This window comes from Bos indicus, chromosome 22, assembly GCF_029378745.1.
Source record: "Bos indicus isolate NIAB-ARS_2022 breed Sahiwal x Tharparkar chromosome 22, NIAB-ARS_B.indTharparkar_mat_pri_1.0, whole genome shotgun sequence".
Classification (NCBI taxonomy): Eukaryota; Metazoa; Chordata; class Mammalia; order Artiodactyla; family Bovidae; genus Bos; species Bos indicus.
In genome coordinates this window covers 57162425-57184658 of record NC_091781.1, presented here as the reverse complement: position 1 = coordinate 57184658, position 22234 = coordinate 57162425, and the positions used below count along the sequence as shown (strand labels likewise).

The 22234-nt window shown below is 46.4% G+C and overlaps 1 protein-coding gene across 1 annotated transcript in view; it reads right to left on the bottom strand.

Moving 5' to 3' along the window:
* Nucleotides 1-17949, bottom strand: part of MRPS25 (mitochondrial ribosomal protein S25) — a 44987-nt gene extending 27038 nt beyond the window's left edge. Inside the window, exon 1 of the mRNA XM_019984337.2 lies at nt 17672-17949. Coding sequence (XP_019839896.2) covers nt 17672-17805 — 134 coding nt within the window. The 5' untranslated portion in view covers nt 17806-17949. The remainder of the gene's footprint in view (nt 1-17671) is intronic.
* Nucleotides 17950-22234: the final 4285 nt, after the last annotated feature.

The window sequence follows — 22234 nt, the reverse complement described above, 5'->3', positions numbered from 1 at the left end:
ATGCCCATGCAACTCTCCAGAAAGAAATAGGGCTTTTGAATGCAAAACATTCCCCTGTAAAAGATGGGACTGAGTGGTAGCCATCTACTGCCATAGACACCGAAAGGAAATTTTTCAAATTACCCCGTGGGAACAACAGGGCAGATCAGGAGGCAAACAAAGCAGGTCTGATGTCCAAACCAGGTAAAACCACCCTGAGAAAACCTCCCTGCTGGCACCGTGGGGAGGAATCCCTCTGCCAAGGCAGGGGACACGGGTCCGACCCATGCCCCAGAGCAAATGAGCCCTCGCGCCTAACGCCTGAGCTCCAGCACAAGAAAGCTGCCACAGGGAGAGGCCTGAGCACCTCAGCAGAGTCGCCCCGCCCACCTCAAGTAGAGAAAGCCCACGCGCAGCAATGAAGACCCTGCACAGCCAAAGACAAATAAATGAATTAAAAGAATAAAAAGAAACCAACATTGAGAAAAACTGACAAGCCACTTGGCTTCAGCAGACAATTAACCACCAAACCTCGCTATTCACTATGGGCAGGGACACCGAAAAATGGTTTCTCCTGGATTCCACGAGGTGTAAAAAACTTTGGAGGTTTTTATTTCCTTGTTAACTCTCTTCTCTTCAGTCACACTTCTTTAGGCCATATTTCCTCGGATACTCTGTTGTCTTCCCTACTGTTGTAAACCTGAGACTAAGATTCTTCAGTCCAAGGAAACCTGGGACCAAGGGGTCCAGACGTCACACTCTAAAAGACAGAGAAACAGGCACGTCTCTGGTGGTCCAGTGGACAGGACTCAGACTCCACACTCCAAGGCCGGGGCCCAAGGTTCACTCCCTGGCCGGGGAACTGGATCCCACACGGTGGAACTAAGGGTTTCCATGCTCCAACTATAAGATTTCAAATGTCACAACTAAAGATCTCAAATGCTACAAGTAGGACACTGCACAGTTAGGATTTTTTTTTAAAAAAAGAAAATAGTATATTAATTTAAAAATTAAAGTAAAATAAAAAATTTTGACCAAACTTGTAAAATAGTGAATATAAAAACCAAATAAACAAATGGGACCTAAATAAACACAAAGCTTTCTGCACAGCATAAGAAACCATAAACAAAACAAAAAGACAACGCTCAGAATGGGAGAATATAATTGTAAGTGAAGCAACTGACAAATGATTAAATCTCCAAAATATAAAAGCAGCTTGTGCAGCTCAGTATCAGAAAAACAAACCCAATCAAAAACCAGGCAGAAGACCTAAACAGCCGTTTCTCCAAAGAAGATATACAGGTGGCCAAGAAGCACATGAAAAAAAGCTCAACATCGCTCATTATTAGAGAAACGCAAATCAAAACTACATTGAGATATCATCTCGAACCATTCAGGGTGGCCACCATCAAAAAATCCACAAATAATAAATGCTGGCGAGGGCTTGGAAAAGAGGGAGCCCTCTTGCACAGCTGGTAGGATGGTAAACTGACACAGTCAAAGGGAGAACAGCATGGAGAGGTCTTAAACAGCTAGGAGTCAAATTCCCATGTAACCCAGCACCACTGGGCATATCCCCTGAGAAAACCACAACTCAACAACACATATACATCCAAATGTTCACTGCAGGACTATTCACAGTCGTCAGGACATGGAAGATGCCTAGATGAGGAAGTTCTGGTACATATTTAAAATGGAATATTACTCAGCCATAAAAAGGAATGGATTTCAGTCAGTAAAACTCAGGTGGATGAACCTAGAGGCTTTTATACAGAGTGAAGTAAGTCAGAAAGAAAAAACAAACATCGTATACAGGTGTATGTAAATGGAGTCTAGAAAAATGGTACTGATGAGCCTATTTTCAGGACAGGAATAGAGACGCAGACGTAGACGACAGACTCGAGACACGGCGGGGGAAGGAGAGGTTGGGGTGAACTGAGAGAGCAGCCCCGAAACACACACACATCACGCGGGGAACAGCCAGCGGGCAGCTGCTGTGTGACACGTGGAGCTTGATGCAGTGCCGCAGGGAAACCCAGAGCGGCGGGATGAGGGGTGGTGAAAGGGGGGTTCCAGAGGGAGCGGGCGTATTTATAGCTGATTCACGTCGCTCTATGGCCGAAACACTGGAGTCGGGTGCCGTTGCCTTCTCCGACTACTGGGCATATACCCTGGAAAAACCGTAACTCAGGAAGACACATGGAGGGATTTCCCCGATGGTACAGTGGATAAGAATCCATCTGCCAATGCAAGGAAACAGGTTCGATCCCTGGTCTGAGAAGCGCCCACGCACTGCAGGGCAAGCACAGCTGGTGCCACAGCCCACCCTGAGCCCAGAGCCTGCGCCACAGGGGCCGCTGCAGGGGGGCCCGGGCGCTGCAGCAGGAGCCAGCACGGGCGGAGACACAAACCAACTACGCTAGACACAAAAAGACGCGTGTGCCCCAACGTTCACTGCAGCACTACTCATAATAGCTGGGCCATGGAAGCAACCTAGATGTCTACCGACAGATGAACGAATGGGTAAAGAAGATATGACACGTATATACAAAGGCATATCACTCAGCCACAAAGAGGAACGAATTTGAGTCAGCTGAACTGAGGTGGATGAACCTAGAGCTTGTTTTACAGACTGAAGTAAGTCAGAAGGAAAAACACAAGTATCATATATTAACACACATATAGAGGCTTTAGAAAAATGGTACGGTGCACCTCCTTGCAGGGCATGAAGAGACACACAGAGAAAGGGCTTGTGGACACAGGCGTGGAAAGAAGGGGTGTGAACTGAGAGACTAGAACCGACATCTACACTGTACCACGTGGACAACGGACAGCCAGCGGAAGCACAGGTGAGGAAGCACAGCCACAGGAAGCACAGCACAGGTGAGGGCTCTGTGAGGACCTGCTGCTGCTGCTGCTAAGTCGCGTCAGTCGTGTCCGACTCTGTGCAACCCCAGAGACGGCAGCCCAGCAGGCTTCCCCCGTCCCTGGGATTCTCCAGGCAAGAACACTGGAGTGGGTTGCCATTTCCTTCTCTAATGGGTGAAAGTGAAAAGTGAAAGTGAAGTCGCTCCGTGTGTGCGACTCTTAGCAACCCCATGGACTGCAGCCCACCGGGCTCCTCCGTCCATGGGATTTTCCAGGCAAGAGTACTGGAGTGGGGTGCCATTGCCATCTCCACTGTGAGGACCTAGACAGGTGATATCTGGGGGGGCGGGAAGGCTCCAGAGGAAGAGGATATATGAACACACGTAAAGGATTCACGATGCTGCACAGCAGAAACTAACAACTCAGTAAAGCAATTCTATTCCAATAAAAATAAAATAGAAAAACAGGTTAGACTTTAACCCTAAGATTAACAAAAATACATATCCAAGCACAATGGCTCCTTGGGAGCGGGGAGGGGCCCCACCACCTGCTGTCCGGCCAACAGTAAAACCAAAGTCAACCTGGTTCCATCCCGTCCTCAGCTCCTTAGCAGCTAGAGTTGTAGTTCTCCTTTTAGGCCTTTTTTTTAACCTTTTGGTAAAATGTGTGCCTTTTTGGATACAACAGTTCAAAGTTAAGCATATGATGGCTATTCCAGATTGGACAAGGGCGGGGAGAGAGATTAAAGAGGGAGATGACACATGTATATTTACAGCTGAGTCAAGCTGCTACATGGAAGACACCAACACAACATGTTAACATAATTATACTCCAATTAAAAATCATTTGTAAATACTGATTAAAAAGTTAAAAATACAATAAAAATTGTGGATCCACCTTTGTGAACACAGATGGCCAACAAACACATAAAAGAGGCTCAATATCGCTCAAGGTCAGAGAAATGTCAATGAAAACAGCAATGAGGAGTCATATACGGGTCAGAAAGGTCATTATCAAAAAAATTCTACAAACAAAAAATTCAGAAGAGGATGAGAAGAGAGGACCCTCTCACACCGCTGGTGAAAATGTAAATTGATATGGCCACAACAGAGAACAGTATGGAGACTTAAAAAAACAAGAAAAAAAAAAAAACTACCATACACCCCACCAACCCCACTACTGAGCATACACCTGAGAAACCAGTAATTCAAAAAAACTCAAACTCCAGGGTTCATTGCACTATTTCAGTGCAATGGATAGTCACTATCCTGGCTATCGACTCTGTTTCTTATGATAGGATATGCAATCGACCTAGATATCTGTCAACAGATGAGTGGATAAAAAAGTTGTGGTACATATATTGAATGGAATATTACTCAGCCATAAAAAGGAACAACTTTGAGTCAGTTCTAGATAGGTGTATGAACCTAGAGCCTCTAATACAGAGTAAAGTAGGTCAGAAAAACAAGTATCGTATATTAACGCATATGTACGAAATCCAGAAAAATGGTACCGATGAACCAATCTGCAGGGTGGGAATAGAGACCCTGAGGTAAAGAATGGACTTGTAGACACAGTGCCAGAAGCACAGGGTGGGAGGAGTTGAGAGAGTAGCACTGAGATATGTGTATTACCAGTGGTAAGATGGATAGCTAGTGAGTAGCTGCCACATAGCACAGGGAGGTCAGCCTAGCGCTCTGTGATGACCTAGAGGGATGGCATGTGGGCGGTGGTGGATGGGGCAGCTTGGGGGGACATTCAAGAGGGAAGGGATGTACGTATAATTATGTCTGATTCACTGTTTTATGGCAGAAACCAACGCAACACCGTAAAACAGTTAACAAAAACTGTCAGAAAAAACATTTTGATTTTAAAAACTAAAGAAAAATTATTTAAAAAATAAAAAAGCTTGATCCACCTTTGAAAATAATGAATATAAAAACAAAAATAAACAATTAGGACATTTTTAAACTTAAAAGCTTTGGCACAGCAAAGAAACCACAAACAAAACGAAAAGACAATCCACAGAATGGGAGACAATGTTTGCAAAAACAGCGACTGATGAACGATTAAGCTCCAAATTATACAAAAAGCTCATGGAGCTTAACTTCAAAAATAACAAACAATCTGATCAAAAAATACCTGGAAGACCTAAATAGACATCTCTCCAAAGAATATATACTCTTGGCCAGCAAACACATGAAAATATGATCAACATCACTCATTGAGAGAGAAATACAAACGAGAAGCTCAATGAGGCACTACCTCACACGGGTCAGAATGGCTAGTATCAAAACTTCCATCAATAAGTACTGGAGAAGGTGTGGGGAAATGCGCGCCTCCTGGACTGTTACCGGGCATGCACACTGATACAACTATGGACAGCAGTATGGAGGTCTGTTAAACTGGGCATCCTATGACCGTACTCTACTGTGAGTCGCTCAGTCAAGTCCAGCTCTTTGCGACCCCACGGACTGTAGATGGCCTGACTCCTATGTCCACGGGGCTCTCCAGGCACAAACACCAGAGTGGGTTGCCAAATATGACCATATGAGTTGGTAATCCCACTACTGGCCATATACCCTGAAAAAATCATAATTAAAAAGCAGACATGTACCCCAAAGCGCACTGCTGCACTGTTTATGATAGCTGGGACATGGAAGCAAGACAGATGCCCATCCACAGATGAACGGAGACGGAAGCTGTCGTACATATATGCAATGGAATAGTATTCAGCCATAAAAAGGAAGGAATCTGAGGAAGTTCTGAGGGTGGTGGATGAACCTAGAGTCTCTTATACAGAACGAATTCAGAAAAACAAGTATCATATATTAATATACATGGGAATCTAGACAAATGGCATTGAACCCATGAGCAGGGCAGGAATAGACACCCAGAGGGACAACGGACTTTGGTCAAGGTGGGGGAAGGACAAGGTGGGACGGATTGAGAGAGCAGCACTGAAACATAAACAGTACCATGTGAAAATGCATACTTAATGGGAAGCGGCCGTATAACACAGGGAACTCAGCCTGGGGAGCTGTGATGACCTAGACGGGTGAGGGTGGATGCGGTTCAAGAAGGACGGGACATACGTGTGTTTATGGCGGACTCGGTTGTTGTATGATGAAACCAACACAACATTCAGTTGAAAGAAAGTTTTAATTATGAAAAAAATTAAAAATCTTGACCCACATTCAAAAATGATGAATATAAAAGCAAAAATAAATAACTGGAACATTCTTAAAAACTTCTGCACAACGAAGGAAACTGCAGACAACATGAAAAGACAACACTCAGAATGGGGGACAATATCTGAAACAAGGAAACTGAGAACAGATTAACTTCCAAAATATACAAACAGCTCACTGAGTTCAGTTTCAAGAAAAATTGTGTTATTCAGACGCTCCGTCATGTAGGACTATTTGCAACCCTGGACTGGAGTACGCCAGGCTTCGCTGTCCTTCACTATCTCCTGGAGTTTGCTCAACTCATGTCCATTGAGTCGGTGATGCCATCCAATCATCTCACCCTCTGTCACCCCTTCTCCTCCTGCCCTCAATGTTTCCCAGCATCAGGGTCATTTCCAATGAGCTGGCTCTTCACATCAGGGGGCGAAAGTATTGGAGCTTCAGCATGTGTCCTTCTAATGCATATTCAGGGTTGATTTCCTTTAGGATTGACTGATTTGATCTCCTTGGAGTCCAAGGGACTCCCAGGAGTCTTCTCCAACACCACAGTTCAAAAGCATCAATTACTTGGCACTTAGCCTTCTTTATGGTCCAACTCTCACATCCATACATGACTACTGGAAAGACCATAGCTTTGACTAGACGGACTTAGGTCAACAAACTGATGTCTCTGCTTTTTAACATGCTGTCTTGGTTGGTCTTAGCTTTTCTCCTAAGGAGCGTCTTTTAATTTCATGGCTGCAGTCACCATTCACAGTAATTCTGGAGCCCAAGAAAATAAAGTCTGTCACTGTTTCCATGTCCCTGTCTGCCATGAGGTGATGTGACTGGATACAATGATCTTAAGTTTTTTGAATGTTGAAACTTTAGCCAGCTTTTTTTTTACTCTCTTCTTTTCACCGTCATCAAGAGGCTCTTTAGTTCTTCTTTGCTTTCTGCCATTAGGGTGGTGTCATCTGCATATCTGTGGTTACTGATACTTCTTCCAGATATCTTGATTCCAACCTAAGCTTTACCCAGCTTGTCATTTCACATGATGTACTCTGCATATGAGTTAAATAAGCAGGGTGACAATATACAGCCTTGACATACTCCTTTCCCAATTTGGAACCAGTCACTTGTTCCATGTAAGGTTCTGTTGCTTCTTGACCTGTATACAGGTTTCTCAGGAGATAGGTACGGTGGTCTGGTATTTCCATCTTTTTCAGAATTATCCACAGTTTGTTGTGATCCACACAGTCAAAGCCTTTAGTCAATGAAACAGAAGTAGATGTTTTTCTGGAATTCCCTTGCTTTTTCTATGATCCAGTAGATGTTGGAAATTTGATCTTTGGTTCCCCTGCCTTTCCCAAACCCAGCTTGTACATCTGCAAGTTCTCGGTCCAGGTACTGTTGAAGCCTACCTCAAAGGATTTAGAGCATTGCTTTGCTAGCATATAAAATGTGCATAATTGTGCAATAGTTTGAACATTCTTTGGCACTGCCCTTCTTTGGGACTGGAATGAAAACTGACCTTTTCCAGTCCTGTGGCCAGTGCTGAGTTTCCAAATTCACTGTCATACTGAGTGCAGCACTTTAACAGCATCATCTTTTAGGAACTGAAATAGCTCAGCTGGAATTCCATCACCTCCACTAGCTTGGTTTGTAGTAGTGCTTCCTAAGGCCCACTTGACTTCACACTCCAGGATGTCTGGCTCTAGGTGAGTGATCACACCATTGTGGTTATCCAGGCCATTAAGACCTTTTTTGTACAGTTCTTCTGTATACTTTCTGTGTATTCTTGCCACCTCTTCTTACTATCTTCTGCTTCTGTTCGGTCCATACTGTCCATACATATCGTGCCCACCCCTGCATGGAATGTCCCCTTCAGTTCAGTTGCTCAGTTGTGTCCAACTCTTTGCAACCCCTTGGACCGCAGCACGCCAGGCCTCCCTGTCCATCACCAACTCCTGGAGTTCACTCAAACTCACGTCGATCGAGTCAGTGATGCCATCCAACCATCTCATCCTCTGTCGTCCCCTTCTCCGGCCTTCAATCTTTCCCAGCATCGGGGTCTTTTCAAATGAGTCAGTTCTTCGCATCAGGTGGCCCAAAGTATTGGAGTTTCAGCTTCAGCATCAGTCCTTCCAATGAACACCCAGGACTGATCTCCTTTAGGATGGACTGGTTGGACTGCAATGTCCCTTGTTCCCTTGGTATCTCTAATTTTCTTCGAGATCTCTACTCTTTCCCATTCTATTGTTTTCCTCTATTTCTTTGCACTCTTCTCTTGAGAAGGCTTTCTTATCTCTCCTTGCTATTCTTTGTAACTCTGTATTCAGATGGGTATCTTTCCTTTTCTCTTTTGCTTCTCTTCTATTCTCAGCTATTTGTAAGGCCTCCTCAGACAAATATTTTGCTTTTTTGCATTTTTGATCACTGCCTCCTGCACAATGTTAAGAACCTCTACCTATAGTCCTTCAGGCACTCTGTTTATCAGATCCAATCCCTTGAATCCATTACTTCCACTGTATAATCATAAGGGATTCGATTTAGGTCATACCTGAATGGCCTAGTGGTTTTCCCTAGCTTCTTCAATTTAAGTCTGAATTCTGCAGTAAGGAGTTCATGATCTGAACCACAGTCAGCTCAAGAAAAAAGGCAATCTAATACAAAAAAATGGGGGAAGACTAAATGGACATCTCTCCAAAGAAGAGATACAGATAACCAACAAACACATGAAAATATGATCAACATTGCTCACTATTAGAGAAATGTAAATGAAAACCTCAATAAGGTATCACTTCACAGGGTCAGAAAGGCCACAATCAAAAATTCGACAAAGAATAAATGCTGGAGAGGGTGCACAGAAAAGGAACACCCTTGCACTGTGGGTGGGAATGTAAACTGCTACAGCCATCACGAACAATGGTATGGACACCCCTTAAAACAGGTAGGGATAAAACTACCATAGGACCAAGTAATCCCACTACTGGGCATATACCCTGAGAAAACAATAATTCAGAAAGACACCTGTATCCCAATTATCTATGTCCATTTCCAATAGACAGGACATGGAAGCAACCTAGATGTATGTCAACACGTGAACAGATAAAGAAGTTGTGCTACAGATATACCATGGGATACTGAAAGTGGAAGTCACTCAGTCGTGTCCAACTCTTTGTGACCCCATGAACTATACAGTCCATGGAATTCTCCAGGCCAGAATACTGGAGTGGGTAGCCTTTCCCTTCTCCAGGGGATCGTCCCAACCCAGGGATCAAACGCTGGTCTCCCGCACTGCAGACGGATTCTTCACCAGCTGAGCCACAAAGGAAGCCCACCAAGGGATATTACTCAGCCATAAGGAACGGATTTGATTCAGTTCCACGGACGGGGTTGAACCTGGAGCCTCTCAGACAGAGTGAAGAAGTCAGAAAAACAAATATTGTATTTGGTGCATCTATATGGTATCTTCACTTTCTTTTCACTTTCATGCACTGGAGAAGAAAATGGCAACCCACTCCAGTGTTCTTGCCTGGAGAATCCCAGGGACAGGGAGCCTGGCGGGCTGCCGTTTATGGGGTCGCACAGAGTTGGACACGACTGAAGTGACTTAGCATATGGTATCTAGGAAAATGGTATCGATGAACCTATTTTCAGGGCAGGAATAAGACCCAGAAGTAGAGAAGCGACTTGTGGACTCAGCAGAGGAAGGACTGGGTGGGACAAATTGAGAGTTCAGTTCAGTCGCTCAGTCGTGTCCAGCTCTTTGCGACCCCATGAACTGCAGCACGCCAGGCCTCCCTGTCCATCACCAACTCCCGGAGTTCACCCAAACTCACGTCCAACGAATCAGTGATGCCATCCAACCATCTCATCCTCTGTCGTCCCTTCTCCTCCTGCCCCCAATCCCTCCCAGCATCAGGGTCTTTTCCAATGAGTCAACTCTTCACATGAGGTGGCCAAAGTCCTGGAGTTTCAGCTTTAGCATCATTCCTTCCAATGAACACCCAGGACTGATCTCCTTCAGAACGGACTGGTTGGATCTCCTTGCAGTCCAAGGGACTCTAAGGAGTCTTCGTGGCATGGAAATACACACATGACCATGTGTAAAATGCACAGTGATGCATAGTTACTGTGTAACAGGGGCTTATCCTGGTGAGCCGTGATGACCCAGAGGGGTGGGGGTTGGTGGGACAGAGGTTCAGGATGGAGGGGGTATATACACATATATGGTTGACTGACACTTTGTATGGCAAAAACCAACACATAATTGTAAAGCAAACATACTCCAGTTAAAGAATGAAATAATTATGAAAAATAAAAAAATAAGTTTCTGACACATTTTCTAAAATAATGAAAATAAAACCAAAAATAAAACTTGAACCTAATTAAACTTAAAAGGTTTGCCCAACAAAGGAAGCTACACACAAAATGGTAAAGACAACACACTCAGAATCAGAGACAATATTTTAAAGGAAGCAGCTGACATCTGATTACCTTCTAAAATATATAGTTTCTGGAGCTCAATGTCAACAAACAAAGAATAAAAATCCATTCAAAACACATGCACAATACCTAAATGGACATCTCTCCAAAGACATACAGATGGGCAACCAACACATGAAATGTCGTTCAACATCAGTCAGTATTAGAGAAATGCAAATGAAAACTTCAATGAGATATCATCTCAGAGAGTCAGAACTGCCATCATCAAAAATTCTGCAAAGAATAAATGCTGGAGAGGCTGTGGAGAAAAGGGAACCTTCTTGCACTGTTGGTGGGAATGCAAACTGCTACAGCCACCATGGACAACAGTGTGGATATTCCTTTAAAAGTAGGGACAGACTACTACGTTATACGCAATCCCACTACAGGGCACAGACCCCGAGAAAACCGTAATTCAAAGAGACACGTGTATCCCCAAAGTTCACTGCAGCAGTATTTTCGATAGCCAGGACACAGAAGCAACCTAGATGCTCATCCACAGATGAATGGACAAGGACGTGTGGTACACATATCAGTGCGGTGCTCAGTCGTGTCCGACTCTTTGTGACCCCATGAACTGCAGCACACAGGCCTCCCTGTCCAGCACCAACTCCCAGAGCTTGCTCACACTCATGTCCGTCGAGCTGGTGGTACACATATACCGTGGAATGGTACTCAGCCATACAAAGGAAGGAATAAGAGTCAGATCTAGTGAGGAAGATGATCCTAAAGCCTGTTAAACACAGTGATGTCAGAAAACAAATATATTTATGCACATGCACGGATTTCAAAAACGGTAGTTATGAACCCATTAGCAGGTCAGTAATACAGAGGCAGACATAGTGCACATTCTTCTGGATACAGTGGGAAAAGGAGAGGTTGGGATGAACTGAAAGTAGTATTGAAATACATAAGTAAAATGGATAGCCATGGGAATTTGCTTTATGAGCCGTGGAGACCAGCCTGGTATTTTCTGACAACCTAGAGGGGTAGGATGGCGTGGGAGGTGCCAAGGAGGTTCAAGAGGGAGGGCACATATGCATACCTATGGCTGATTCATGGTGATGTATGGCAGAAACCAACACAGTATGGTAAAGCAGTTATCCTCCAATTAAAAAAAAAAAAAAAAATACCATCACCCAGCAGTCTCACTACTGGGCATCTACCTTGAGAAAACCATAATTTAAAAAGCACATGTACCTCAACGTTCACCACAGCACTATTTGTGGCAGCCAGGACACGTAGGCAACTTAGATGTCTGTGGACAGATGAATGGATAAAGAAGTCGTGGTACATATATACAATGGAATATTACTCAGCGATAAAAAGGATGGAAGTTGAGTCAGTTTTAGGGAGGTGGATGAACCTAGAGCCTCTTATACAGAGTGAAGTAAGTCAGAGAGAGAAAAACAAATATCATATCAGTTCAGTTCAGTCGCTCAGTCGTGTCCGACTCTTTGCGACCCCATGAATCGCAGCACACCAGGCCTCCCTGTCCAGCACCAACTCCCAGAGTTCACTCAAACTCATGTCCATCGAGTCAGTGATGCCATCCAGCCATCTCATCCTCTGTTGTCCCTTTCTCCTCCTGCCCCAATCCCTCCCAGCATCAGGGTCTTTTCCAATGAGTCACATCAAGTGGCCAAAGTATGGGAGTTTCAGCTTCAGCATCAGTCCTTCCAACGAACACCCAGGTTGGATCTCCTTGCAGTCCAAGGGATTCTCAAGAGTCTTCTCCAACACCACAGTTCAAAAGCATCAACTCTTCGGCACTCAGCTTTCTTTATAGTCCAACGCTCACATCCATCCATGACTACTGGAAAAACCATAGCTTTGACTAGACAGACTTTTGTTGGCAAAGTAATGTCTCTGCTTTTTAATATGCTGTCTAGGCTGGTCATAGTTTTTCTTCCAAGGGGCAAGCGCCTTTAAATTCCTGGCTGCAGTCACCATCTGCAGTGATTTCATCAGTGTCTAAGGAGATGTCTTAAACAATAGAAATAAGACTACCATGTGTCAGCAATCCCACTCCTTGGCACATACCCTGCCAAAAACGTAATTCAAAAAGACACACATAGGACTTTCCTGGTGGTACAGGGGATAAGAAACCTCCTGCCAATGCAGGCGACACAGATTTGATCCCTGGCTGGGGAAGAGTCCACATGATTCGCAGCGATGAGGCCCCTGAGCCACCACCACCGAGCCCTTGCTCTGGAGCTGGTGAGCCGCGACTGCTGAACCTGTGTTCCTGGAGCCCCTGCTCCACAACGAGAAGCCGCCGAAATGACAAGTCCACGCAGCGCAACAAAGACTAGCCCCACTCACTGCCAACTGGATGAAGCCCGCACACCACAACAAAGACTCCGTGTGGCCAAAAATATAAAATAAATTCTAAAAAAAGACACATGCAACCCCATGTTCATTGAGGCACTACTTACAATGGCTAGGACATGGAAGCAACCTGGATGTCCACAGAGGGATGAATGGATAAAGACAAGTGGTACATTTATACAATGTAACAGTCCTCAGCCATAAAAAGTAGCAAGTTTGAGTCAGCTGAAATAATGTTTAACCCAGAGCCTGTTTCACCCAGTGAAGTTAGAAACAGCAAATATTAATGTATACATTTGGAATCTAGAAAAATGGGACTGATGAACCTACTGCAGGGCCGGAACCCAGGCTCAGACGCGGAGAGCGGACTGTGGACACATGGGGGGCAAGCTGACCGACTAGCGCGGACATTACAGACTACCCTGGGTGAAACACGACGAGCAGGAAGCGGCTGCGTAACTCAGGGGGCTCAGCCCTGAGCGCTGGGTGACCCAGAGGGCCAGGATGTGGGGTGGGCGCGAGGCTTAGGAGGGAGGGGCTACATGAGCACACACGACTGACGGATTCAGGATGCGGTACCGCAGAAACGGACACAATGCTGTGAGGCAACTACACTCCAGTAAAATACAGTAAAAATAAACACACGAAAACACGTTAGAGACTTCATCCCTGGGACTGACACGAATACGTATCCGAGCATAATGGCTCCTTGGCAGGGGCAACATGACCCCTGCTCGAGTCAACAGTTAAGCCAGAGGCAGCCTGGCTCCTTCCCCCATCTAGTCCCTACACAGTTGCTGTTGTAGTTCTCCCTGGACACACCACCACCGTCACCTCACAGAGGGAAACAGCTCAAGGGAGCCTGTTACTTGATTTTGCTCCATCCTGCAGCCGGAACAAAAGCCCCAGTAAGGCCTTGCCTGAATCTCCTGTCAGGCCTCTAGCCAACCTCTACTGCTTGGGGAAAGCCAAGCACCCTGGTCCGTATTACCCCTTACGGTTTCTTTTCCCACTCTTGCCACACCTTTGCAAATCATCCCTTGATTAAAGGCGCCCCAAATGACCCGAATTTCAACGCACCCTCTGCTTCCTGCTGCCGCCCTGCCCCCACACCAGAACATGAACAGGTGTAAGCGGCACTCAGGAGAGGAGCCTGCCTGGCTTTACCACGTCCCAGCAAGTCACTGCTCTGCGCTTCAGCATTTATGTCAGCACGGTGGAGGCAGGACAAGCAGTCCACACAGGAGCTTGCAGTCTATTCTCAAGAAAAGGACAGGAGCAACAGAGAGCCTGACTGTTTGACATCTGCTTGGGCAGATGTCCAAAACTGGCGCAGAATCCAAAGTTAAAACAAAAGCAATGACAATTAATAAAGCTAGGGAAACAAAAAACTGCAAAAAGAAAAATAAAAAATAATCACCGTACTCTGACTCAACTATGTATAGTGTTTACAGTCATAGTGACTTAACAGTGAATTCAGGCAAGAGATTCAGGCAAGGCCTTACTGGGGCTTTTGTTCCGGCTGCAGGATGGAGCAAAATCAAGTAACAGTGAATTTATTCGAAATTCTTAAATGACTGTTGGGAGGAGGTGGGGCTGTCGAGCAGCATGCACTGTGGAGTCCCATAGCAAGGCCACAGACGCAACCCTGGTCACCTCCGGAACTGACTGAGCCCATAGTGACCGTTGCCATAAGCACCCAACCCATCTAAACCGGCCAGCTCCCTGATCCCACACTAGGTACAAATATCCACCCTAACCAATCACCTAATGTCACCCTTCTGGCAGGAATTTTCTGTCTTGAGACTATAAAAATCGGCTACTAAGCCTGCATTGGCTCTCCCTGGTTGGTCAGGGGTCGGCCCTCTGTGCCTGCAGTGCCCTCATTATCTCTGCTCTTTGTTCTTAATAAACTCCTTTCTGAAACACTGTCTGGAAATTCTTTTCCAACTCACACTCAACATGCATGTGTTGGGGTGGGGAATGGCAGTGCTGCTGGGAGAGCTAAATCCTTGCCTTCTAAAGTAGCAGGTCAATCGATAAAGCCTAAAGCTAAGAAAATAAAAGGAGCTAACTATGGTATTTATATGGCGGTAAAACACTTCGCTAATCAAATGGTTAGAGTTGAAAAGTAGTTGCCTCTGGGAGGAAGCGGAAGCAGAGTACTAACTACCATAATAAGCTTTGGAGACCATCACAGCTCACAGGACTGGACTTTGCCGGACTCAGGACCCCTCTCCTCAATTCCCACCCCACAGCAGAAGATGGCCACGTAGCAAAACTGTTTACAAACAAATCAGGGCACATCTGTGAAAAGCTTCTCGCACCTGGAACTACTAGGACAACATTCAGCAGGCCTATGTAACAGTTCCTGCTGGAGCATGGCGTGGAGGGTAATAACAAAAGGTACCTTCAGTTCGCACCTGGGCACTTACACTCGAATGCTGGCAGCAACCCCAGAGGGTGGGGTTTTTACATCAAGAAAACATGTCAGGGATCCAACCCAGGCACCCTGCACTGGAAGCACCGAGTCTTAGCCACTGGACCACCAGGAAGTTCACGTGCCCCAACTAAAGATCCTGCAGGCCGAAACAAAGATCGAAGATCCTGCAGGCTGCCACTAAGACCCAGTGCAGCCTAATGAACAAATGTTTAAAAAAAAAAAGTCCAAAAAGTAAAAGGTCCTTGGTCACATGACCAGTAAGCCACAGACTCAGGGCCGTGAGCATTGGGCTCCAGTCATTATCAAATTCACCTGGACCCCACAGCACAGGGCTGAACACAGAACCTGATAAATGCCAGCAGCTGTTACTACTCCCGTTGCATCGTGAGGGCAAGAACACCTGGCAGAAGTGAGGTGGAACAGCTCAGACACCGAATAAGGCGGCTCCCCACACACCCAGCGCACAGCCTAAGACTCACTAGCCCAAGGCTGTGCTGACCACTGGCACCTGAAACGGAGGGACAGCTGAAGTGCCCAGGGCAAAGGCCAGTGGGCCTACAAAGAGCAAGTCTGCCAGGCTAAAACCTCAATACCAGTGAAACAACGCAAGCCTTTATCACTAGGAACAAAGGCTGTTTGGCTACTGTTTACCTAAAGAATATTAAAATATTTGAGCATGCAAGTATGAGCAGGTCTATTCTGACTGACTGGTCTTTTTAAAAAATATACGTATTTATTTGGCTGCCCTGGGTCTTAGCTGCAGCAAGTGGGATCTACTTCCCTGACCAAGGATTGAACGCTGGGCCCCCTTCATTGGGAGTACTGAGTTTTAGCCACTGGACTACTAAGGAAGTCCTAGAATTCCCCAGCTGACCATTTAAAACACCAGAGACTTACACAAAAAGCTGAAATTCAGGCTTCTTGACAAGTCAGAGATTCTCCATGGGGCCCACCTAGCTAACATGTGGCCAAGCAGTGAGTGACCCCCTGAGACAGGGCAGTATTTCCCTTTACTGCAGGTCCATCCACACTGTGTCCCTCCTTTGCTGTACCTGTCTGGCCTCTGCCCTGGGACTCCTGGTGTGGATAGAAGGATTCAAAGTCAGTTATGCAGGCGATCTGGAGCCCGTTCAGCCCTATGACCGAGTCTTCCAGGAAGCCCTCATAACCAGCTGACCCCACACAAGCAGGTCCAAGTTCCTAGGTACACCTGTGGAAGCAAACACAGCTAGGGGGTAGCTTCTGGCTCTCCTGAACAGCCCTGCACTGAAGAACCCCCCCGAGTGGGGGGGACCACCCTCCACAGGGAGCTGCTCTCCAATCACAGTCTGATCCATCCCACATACCCAGGCCCAAAGTTTCTGAAAAACAGGAATTACATTCCCAGCACACATCGCGGGGCGGCATGAGCAGGCACTCGGTAAATTTATATCTAACACCTGAGAAGCCCAGAGCACTGTCGGCTGCCTCAAGGTCCAGTTCAAACCTTTCATTTGCAAGCTTCCCTTCCAATGAACCCCGACTCTGCTGCGGGCTGAAGAGCATCAAGGAGTCGGGGGTGCAGGGGCGAAGTGGGTAAAGGGAGGCTGCAGAGCTGGCACGGGCAGTCCCTTCATTTATACGGGTGATGAGTCCGGACGTTCCTAGTGGTCCGGTGGTGGAGCAAGGGGCGCGGGCGCCATCCCTGGTCGGGAAGAAAGATCCCACACGCTGCAGCGCATCTAAGCCCGGGCGCGCACAGCCGGTGGTCCACAACCAGAGAGGCCGGCGCAATGAGTAGCCCCTGCTCGGGTAACAAAAGAAAGCTCCCCCGCTCCCCCCGCGGCAACTGAAGACCAGCACAGCCCAAAATTAAAAAACAACAACAACAACGGTGAGGAGACCTTGGAGAAGAAGCACTTTCAGAGCTGCCCCTCACCAGCCTGCAGGAGGGTGTGCCTGGCCGAGCCGGTCCCTCACCGTCTCGCGCTCCCTCATCCCTGGGCCGAGAGGAACACTGCGGTGAACAGCAAACGGGCTTAGACAGCACGCGGAGCATTCAGACACCGCGCTGCACGCCTGAGGGCTCCGGCCCTACCAAGGCCAGCGGCGGCAACCTCTCCCAGCGCACCCCCACCTCAGCCCTGGGACACAGGTGTCCCCCCAGTCGGGACACTGAGGAAACACAACTCGCCCGGAGCCCGCGAGTGCAAGGAGAGCCGGGACGCCAGCGGCTCGGTGGCCCCGGGCTGGGCTCCATCCACCCCACCCCTCACCCAGCCCGGCCCAGGGTCCCCTTCTGCTGTGGGACCTGGAGCAGCTGCCCGTCCGCGCAGTGGGGCAGGCACAGTGGCGCCAGGTCTCCAGCGGGCTCGCAGGCGATTGGTGGGAGCCGGCAGCTCGGACTGACCTGGCGCCTTCGCCCAGCTCCCCGTGCGTGTTGTAGTTCACCGTCATAACCTTCACCGAGTCCTTGAACACCACGTCCCCCTGACTGAGGTACTGCAGGGTGCGGCGGATCGGAAAGCGGCCCTTCATGGGCATGGCGGCGGCGGAGTCGGGGCCGGCTTGCCGGCCACGAGTCCAGAAGCGCGGAGAAGCGAGCACGGCCGACAGCTCCCCTGCTCCCAGCCGGCCGCCTCGCCTCAGCGCCGGCTTCCACTTCCCGCGCAGACTCACGGGAGAGGGAGGGTCGCTCCCGGCGGGCAGCACGCGCGCCGCGGAGCACCTTGGGACTTGTAGTCCTGGCTGGCGGGGCTCTCCTCAGGTGGCGGCGGCGTGGGCGGGGAGACAGCTCCTCTGCCTTACAGCCTTGGAATTCGTGGAACTTTAGGTTTTGATGCTCTGTGACTCGGTCCTTCTCCCTTCCGCCAAGGGAAAACATTTTATGTAGACTCAGACTCGGTCATTCGGACAACAAACTTAACAGGAGGAAGTAGTTCGGGAGAGCTGAGTTTGAATACCAAGGCGCCCAATAACTTTCTGTTCAACCTCAAGTCTGTCAGTTTTCCTCATTCAACTTCTCCAGCTTTACGGTGAAGGGCTAGGACTGCGCAATGTCTAACACTGACTTAAAAAACAAACAAAAAACAAAAACTGACTTGCGAAAGGGGGAAAAAAAGGAATTGAGTATCTATCCACTTTCTAGTTCCATCACTTGAGAGCTCTGGATCTCTATTTCTTGAAAAGCAAAAGGTGGCTGAGAAGTACTCTTTCTGAGGTACTCTTATTGATCCGAATATGTCGGTTGTTCTTTACTTTTGAAGGACAGTTTTACCAGATACAGAAATACAGGTTGGGAATGGGGGGCAACTTTCAACACTTTAAATGTTTCACTCCACTCTCTTGCATGGTTTCTGAGTAGGAGGCAGCCGTCCTTTTTTTCCACTGTGGGTAAGATAGTTTTTTCTTCCGGTTTCTTTCAAGATTTTCTTTATGTCTTTCGTTTATAGAGTTTGAATAAGATATACCTAGGTGTATAGGTTATGACAATTATCACCTTTGTCATCACCCACACAAGTAGAATTCAAATTTAGGTATATGGGGTGTGTGTGTGTGTGTGTAGACACATATATATTATATAACCTGCACACAGTATGTATTTCTAGCAAAATTAAATATCTAAGGTACTTGTCAATCCAGTGAAGTGCACCAGAATAAAATTTCTAGGCAAAAAGAAAAAAGAAAAAGAGAGAGAGAGATACCTAGGGTATGTTTTTGGTATTTATCCTGCTTGATGTTCTCGGAGCTTTCCTGGACTTGTAGTTTGGTGACTGCCATTCATTTTGGAAAATTCTTGGCCATTATTACTTAAAATATTTTTATTCTCTTTTTTTCCTCCTGGTATTCTGATTATGTATGTTTTACCTCTTCTGAAATTGTCCCATCGTTCTTAGATGTTCTGTGGGTTTGTTGTTGTTGTTTTCCATCCTTTTACCCATTTGCATTTCAGTAGGGAAATCTGCCAGTAAATTTGGAAAACGCAGCAGTGGCCACAGGACTGAAAAAGGTCAGTTTTCATTCCAATCCCAAAGAAAGGCAATGCCAAAGAATGCTCAAACTACCATACAAGTGTGCTCATTTCACATACTAGCAAGGTAATGCTCAAAATCCTCCAAGCTAGACTTCAATAGTATGTGAACTGTGAAGTTCCAGATGTACAAGCTAGATTTAGAAAGGGCCAAGGAACCAAACGTCAAATTGCCAGCATCCCCTGGATCATAGAAAAAGCAAGGAAATTCCAAAAAAAATCTACTTCTGCTTCATTTTCTATGTTAAAGCCTTTGACTGTGTGGATCATAACAAATTGTAGAAAATTCTTAAGAGAGATGAGAGTACCAGACCATCTTACCTGTCTCCTGAGAAACCTGTATGCAGGATAAAAAATGGCAGTTAGAACCAGACATGGAAAAACAACAAACTGGTTCAAAACTGGGAAAGGAGTATGTCAAGGCTGTATATAGTCAACTTGCTTGTTTAACTTATATGCAGAGTACATCATGTGAAAAATGCCAGGCTGGATGAATCACAAGTTGGAGTCAAGATTGCCAGGAGAAATATCAACAATCTCAGATATGCAGATGACACCACTTTAATGGTAGAAAGTGAAAGTGAAGTCGCTCAGTCGTGTCTGACTCTTTGCGACCCCGTGGACTGTAGCCCATCAAGCTCCTCCGTCCATGGAATTCTCCAGGCAAGAATACTGGAGTGGGTTGCCACTTCCTTCTCCAGGGGATCTTCCCGACCCAGGGATCGAACCCAGGTCTCCCGTATTGCAGGCAGACGCTTTATCCTCTGAGCCACTGAAGAGGAACTAAAAAGCCTCTTGATGAGGGTGAAAGAGGAGAGTGAAAAAGCTGGCTTAAAACTCAACATTCAAAAACTAAGATCATGGCATTTGGTCCCATCATTTCATGGCAAATAGGTGGGAAAAAAGTGGCAACAGTGACAGATTTTATTTTCCTGTGCTCCAAAATCACTGAGGATGGTGACTGCAGTCATGAAATATAAAGACACTTGCTCCTTGGAAGAAAGGCTATGAAAAACCTATACAGTGTTTTAAAAAGCAGAGACATCACTTTGCTGACAAAGGTCCATATAGTCAAAGCTATGGTTTTTCCAGTAGTCATGTACAGATCTGAGAGTTGTACCATAAGAAAGCTGAGCACCAAAGAATTGATGTTTTTGAATTGTGGTGCTAGAGAAGACTCTTGAGAGTCCCTTGGACTGCAAGGAGATCAAACCAGTCAGTCCTAAAGGAAAAGTGAAAGAGGAAGTCACTCAGTCATGTCTGACTCTTTGCAACCCCATAGACTATACAGTCCATGGAATTCTCCAGGCCAGACTACTGGAGTGGGTAGCCTTTCCCTTCTGCCGATCTTCCCAACCAGAGATCGAACCCAGGATGCGTGCATTGCAGGAGGATTCTTTACCCGCTGAGCCACAAGGGAAGCCCAAAACACTGGAGTGGGTAAGCCTATCCTTTCTCCAGTAGAAATCAACCCTGAATATTCATTGGAAGGACTGATGCTAAAGCTAAAGCTCCAATACTTTGGCCACATGATGCAGAGAGCTGACTCACTGGGAAAGACCCTGATGCTGGGAGAGACTGAGAACAGAAGAAGGGGGTGACAGAGGATGAGACGGTTGGATGGCATCACTGTCTCAATGGACATGAGTTGGAGCAAGCTCCGGGAGATAGGGAAGGACAGGGAAGTGTGGCATGCTGCAGTCCATGGGGTCACAGAGCCAGACACGACATAGCAACTGAACAACAAAGGAAGTCTCTGTGACCAACCTCCAGACTCACTGATTCTTTCCTTGGCTGTGTCCAGTCAACTGATTCTTTCCTTGGCTGTGTCCAATTAACTGATGTGCCCATCAGAAGCATTGTTAGTGTTTTTTATTTCTAGCATTTCCTTTCAATCTGTTTCCTTATCTCTGTTTCCATTACTCATCTCGTCTTGCATATTATTTACTTTTACCACTAGACTCTTTACCATATTAATCACTTAACTTTGCTATCTGGTAACTCCAACATCTGTCTAGTATCTGAATCTGGTTGTGATATATACTTGTCTTATCAGAGTGGGGTTTTTTTCCCTTACCTTTTTTTAGCACACTTAAAATTTTTTGTTGAAAGTCAGACATTATTGGCTGTATTAGGTAATAGGAACTGAGGTAAATAAGCCTCTATTATGAAGGGTTATGTTATTCTGGCTGGGACTTGAGCTGTTTAATGTTTGCTATAGCTGTAGGTGGCCAGAGGCTTCAACTCTTCTAGTGTCTTAGCTTTTGTCTCTTGTGACTTTGGGCTTCCCTAGAGAGAGTGTGCTTTGCACCTCATTCAGTTGTAGTCTACACTTATACTGGAGTTCTTTTGGTGTGGTGGTAAGGTGTAGGGGAAGGGAAGCATTCTATAATTTTATGGTGAAATCTCAGTATTTTAATGGATCAGTGTCCTTGGGCTGTGACCTTTGTAAGTGTTTCTTAATCCACCTCTGTGATAAAAAAAGAAATATATTTGGTCTTTGTTCCCAGCTCCTGGCCAGAGCTCCTATACAGGGAAGGCCAGAGAAGCGTGGCACGCTGCAGTCCATGGGGTCGCAGAGTCAGACACGACATAGCAACAGAACAACAAAGGAAGTCTCTATGACCGACCTCCAGACTCACTGATTCTTTCATTGAAAGTACCCTACAACTCAAAGTACCCTTCCTTGTACGGTACTCTCCTGGTGGTCCAGTGCCTAGGACCCCACAGTCCCAATGCAGGGGTCTGGGTTCAATCCCTAGTTGGGAACTAGATCCCACATGCTTCAGCTAAAGATCTGACATGCTGCAAAGAAGCTCGAGGATCCCACGTGCTGCAACTAAGACCCAGCACAGCTAAATAAATAGAAAATTTAAAAACAAAACAAACAGGTAATACTCAGTGCCTGCTGTAGGTCAGACAGAAAGTCAAGTATAGGGCATG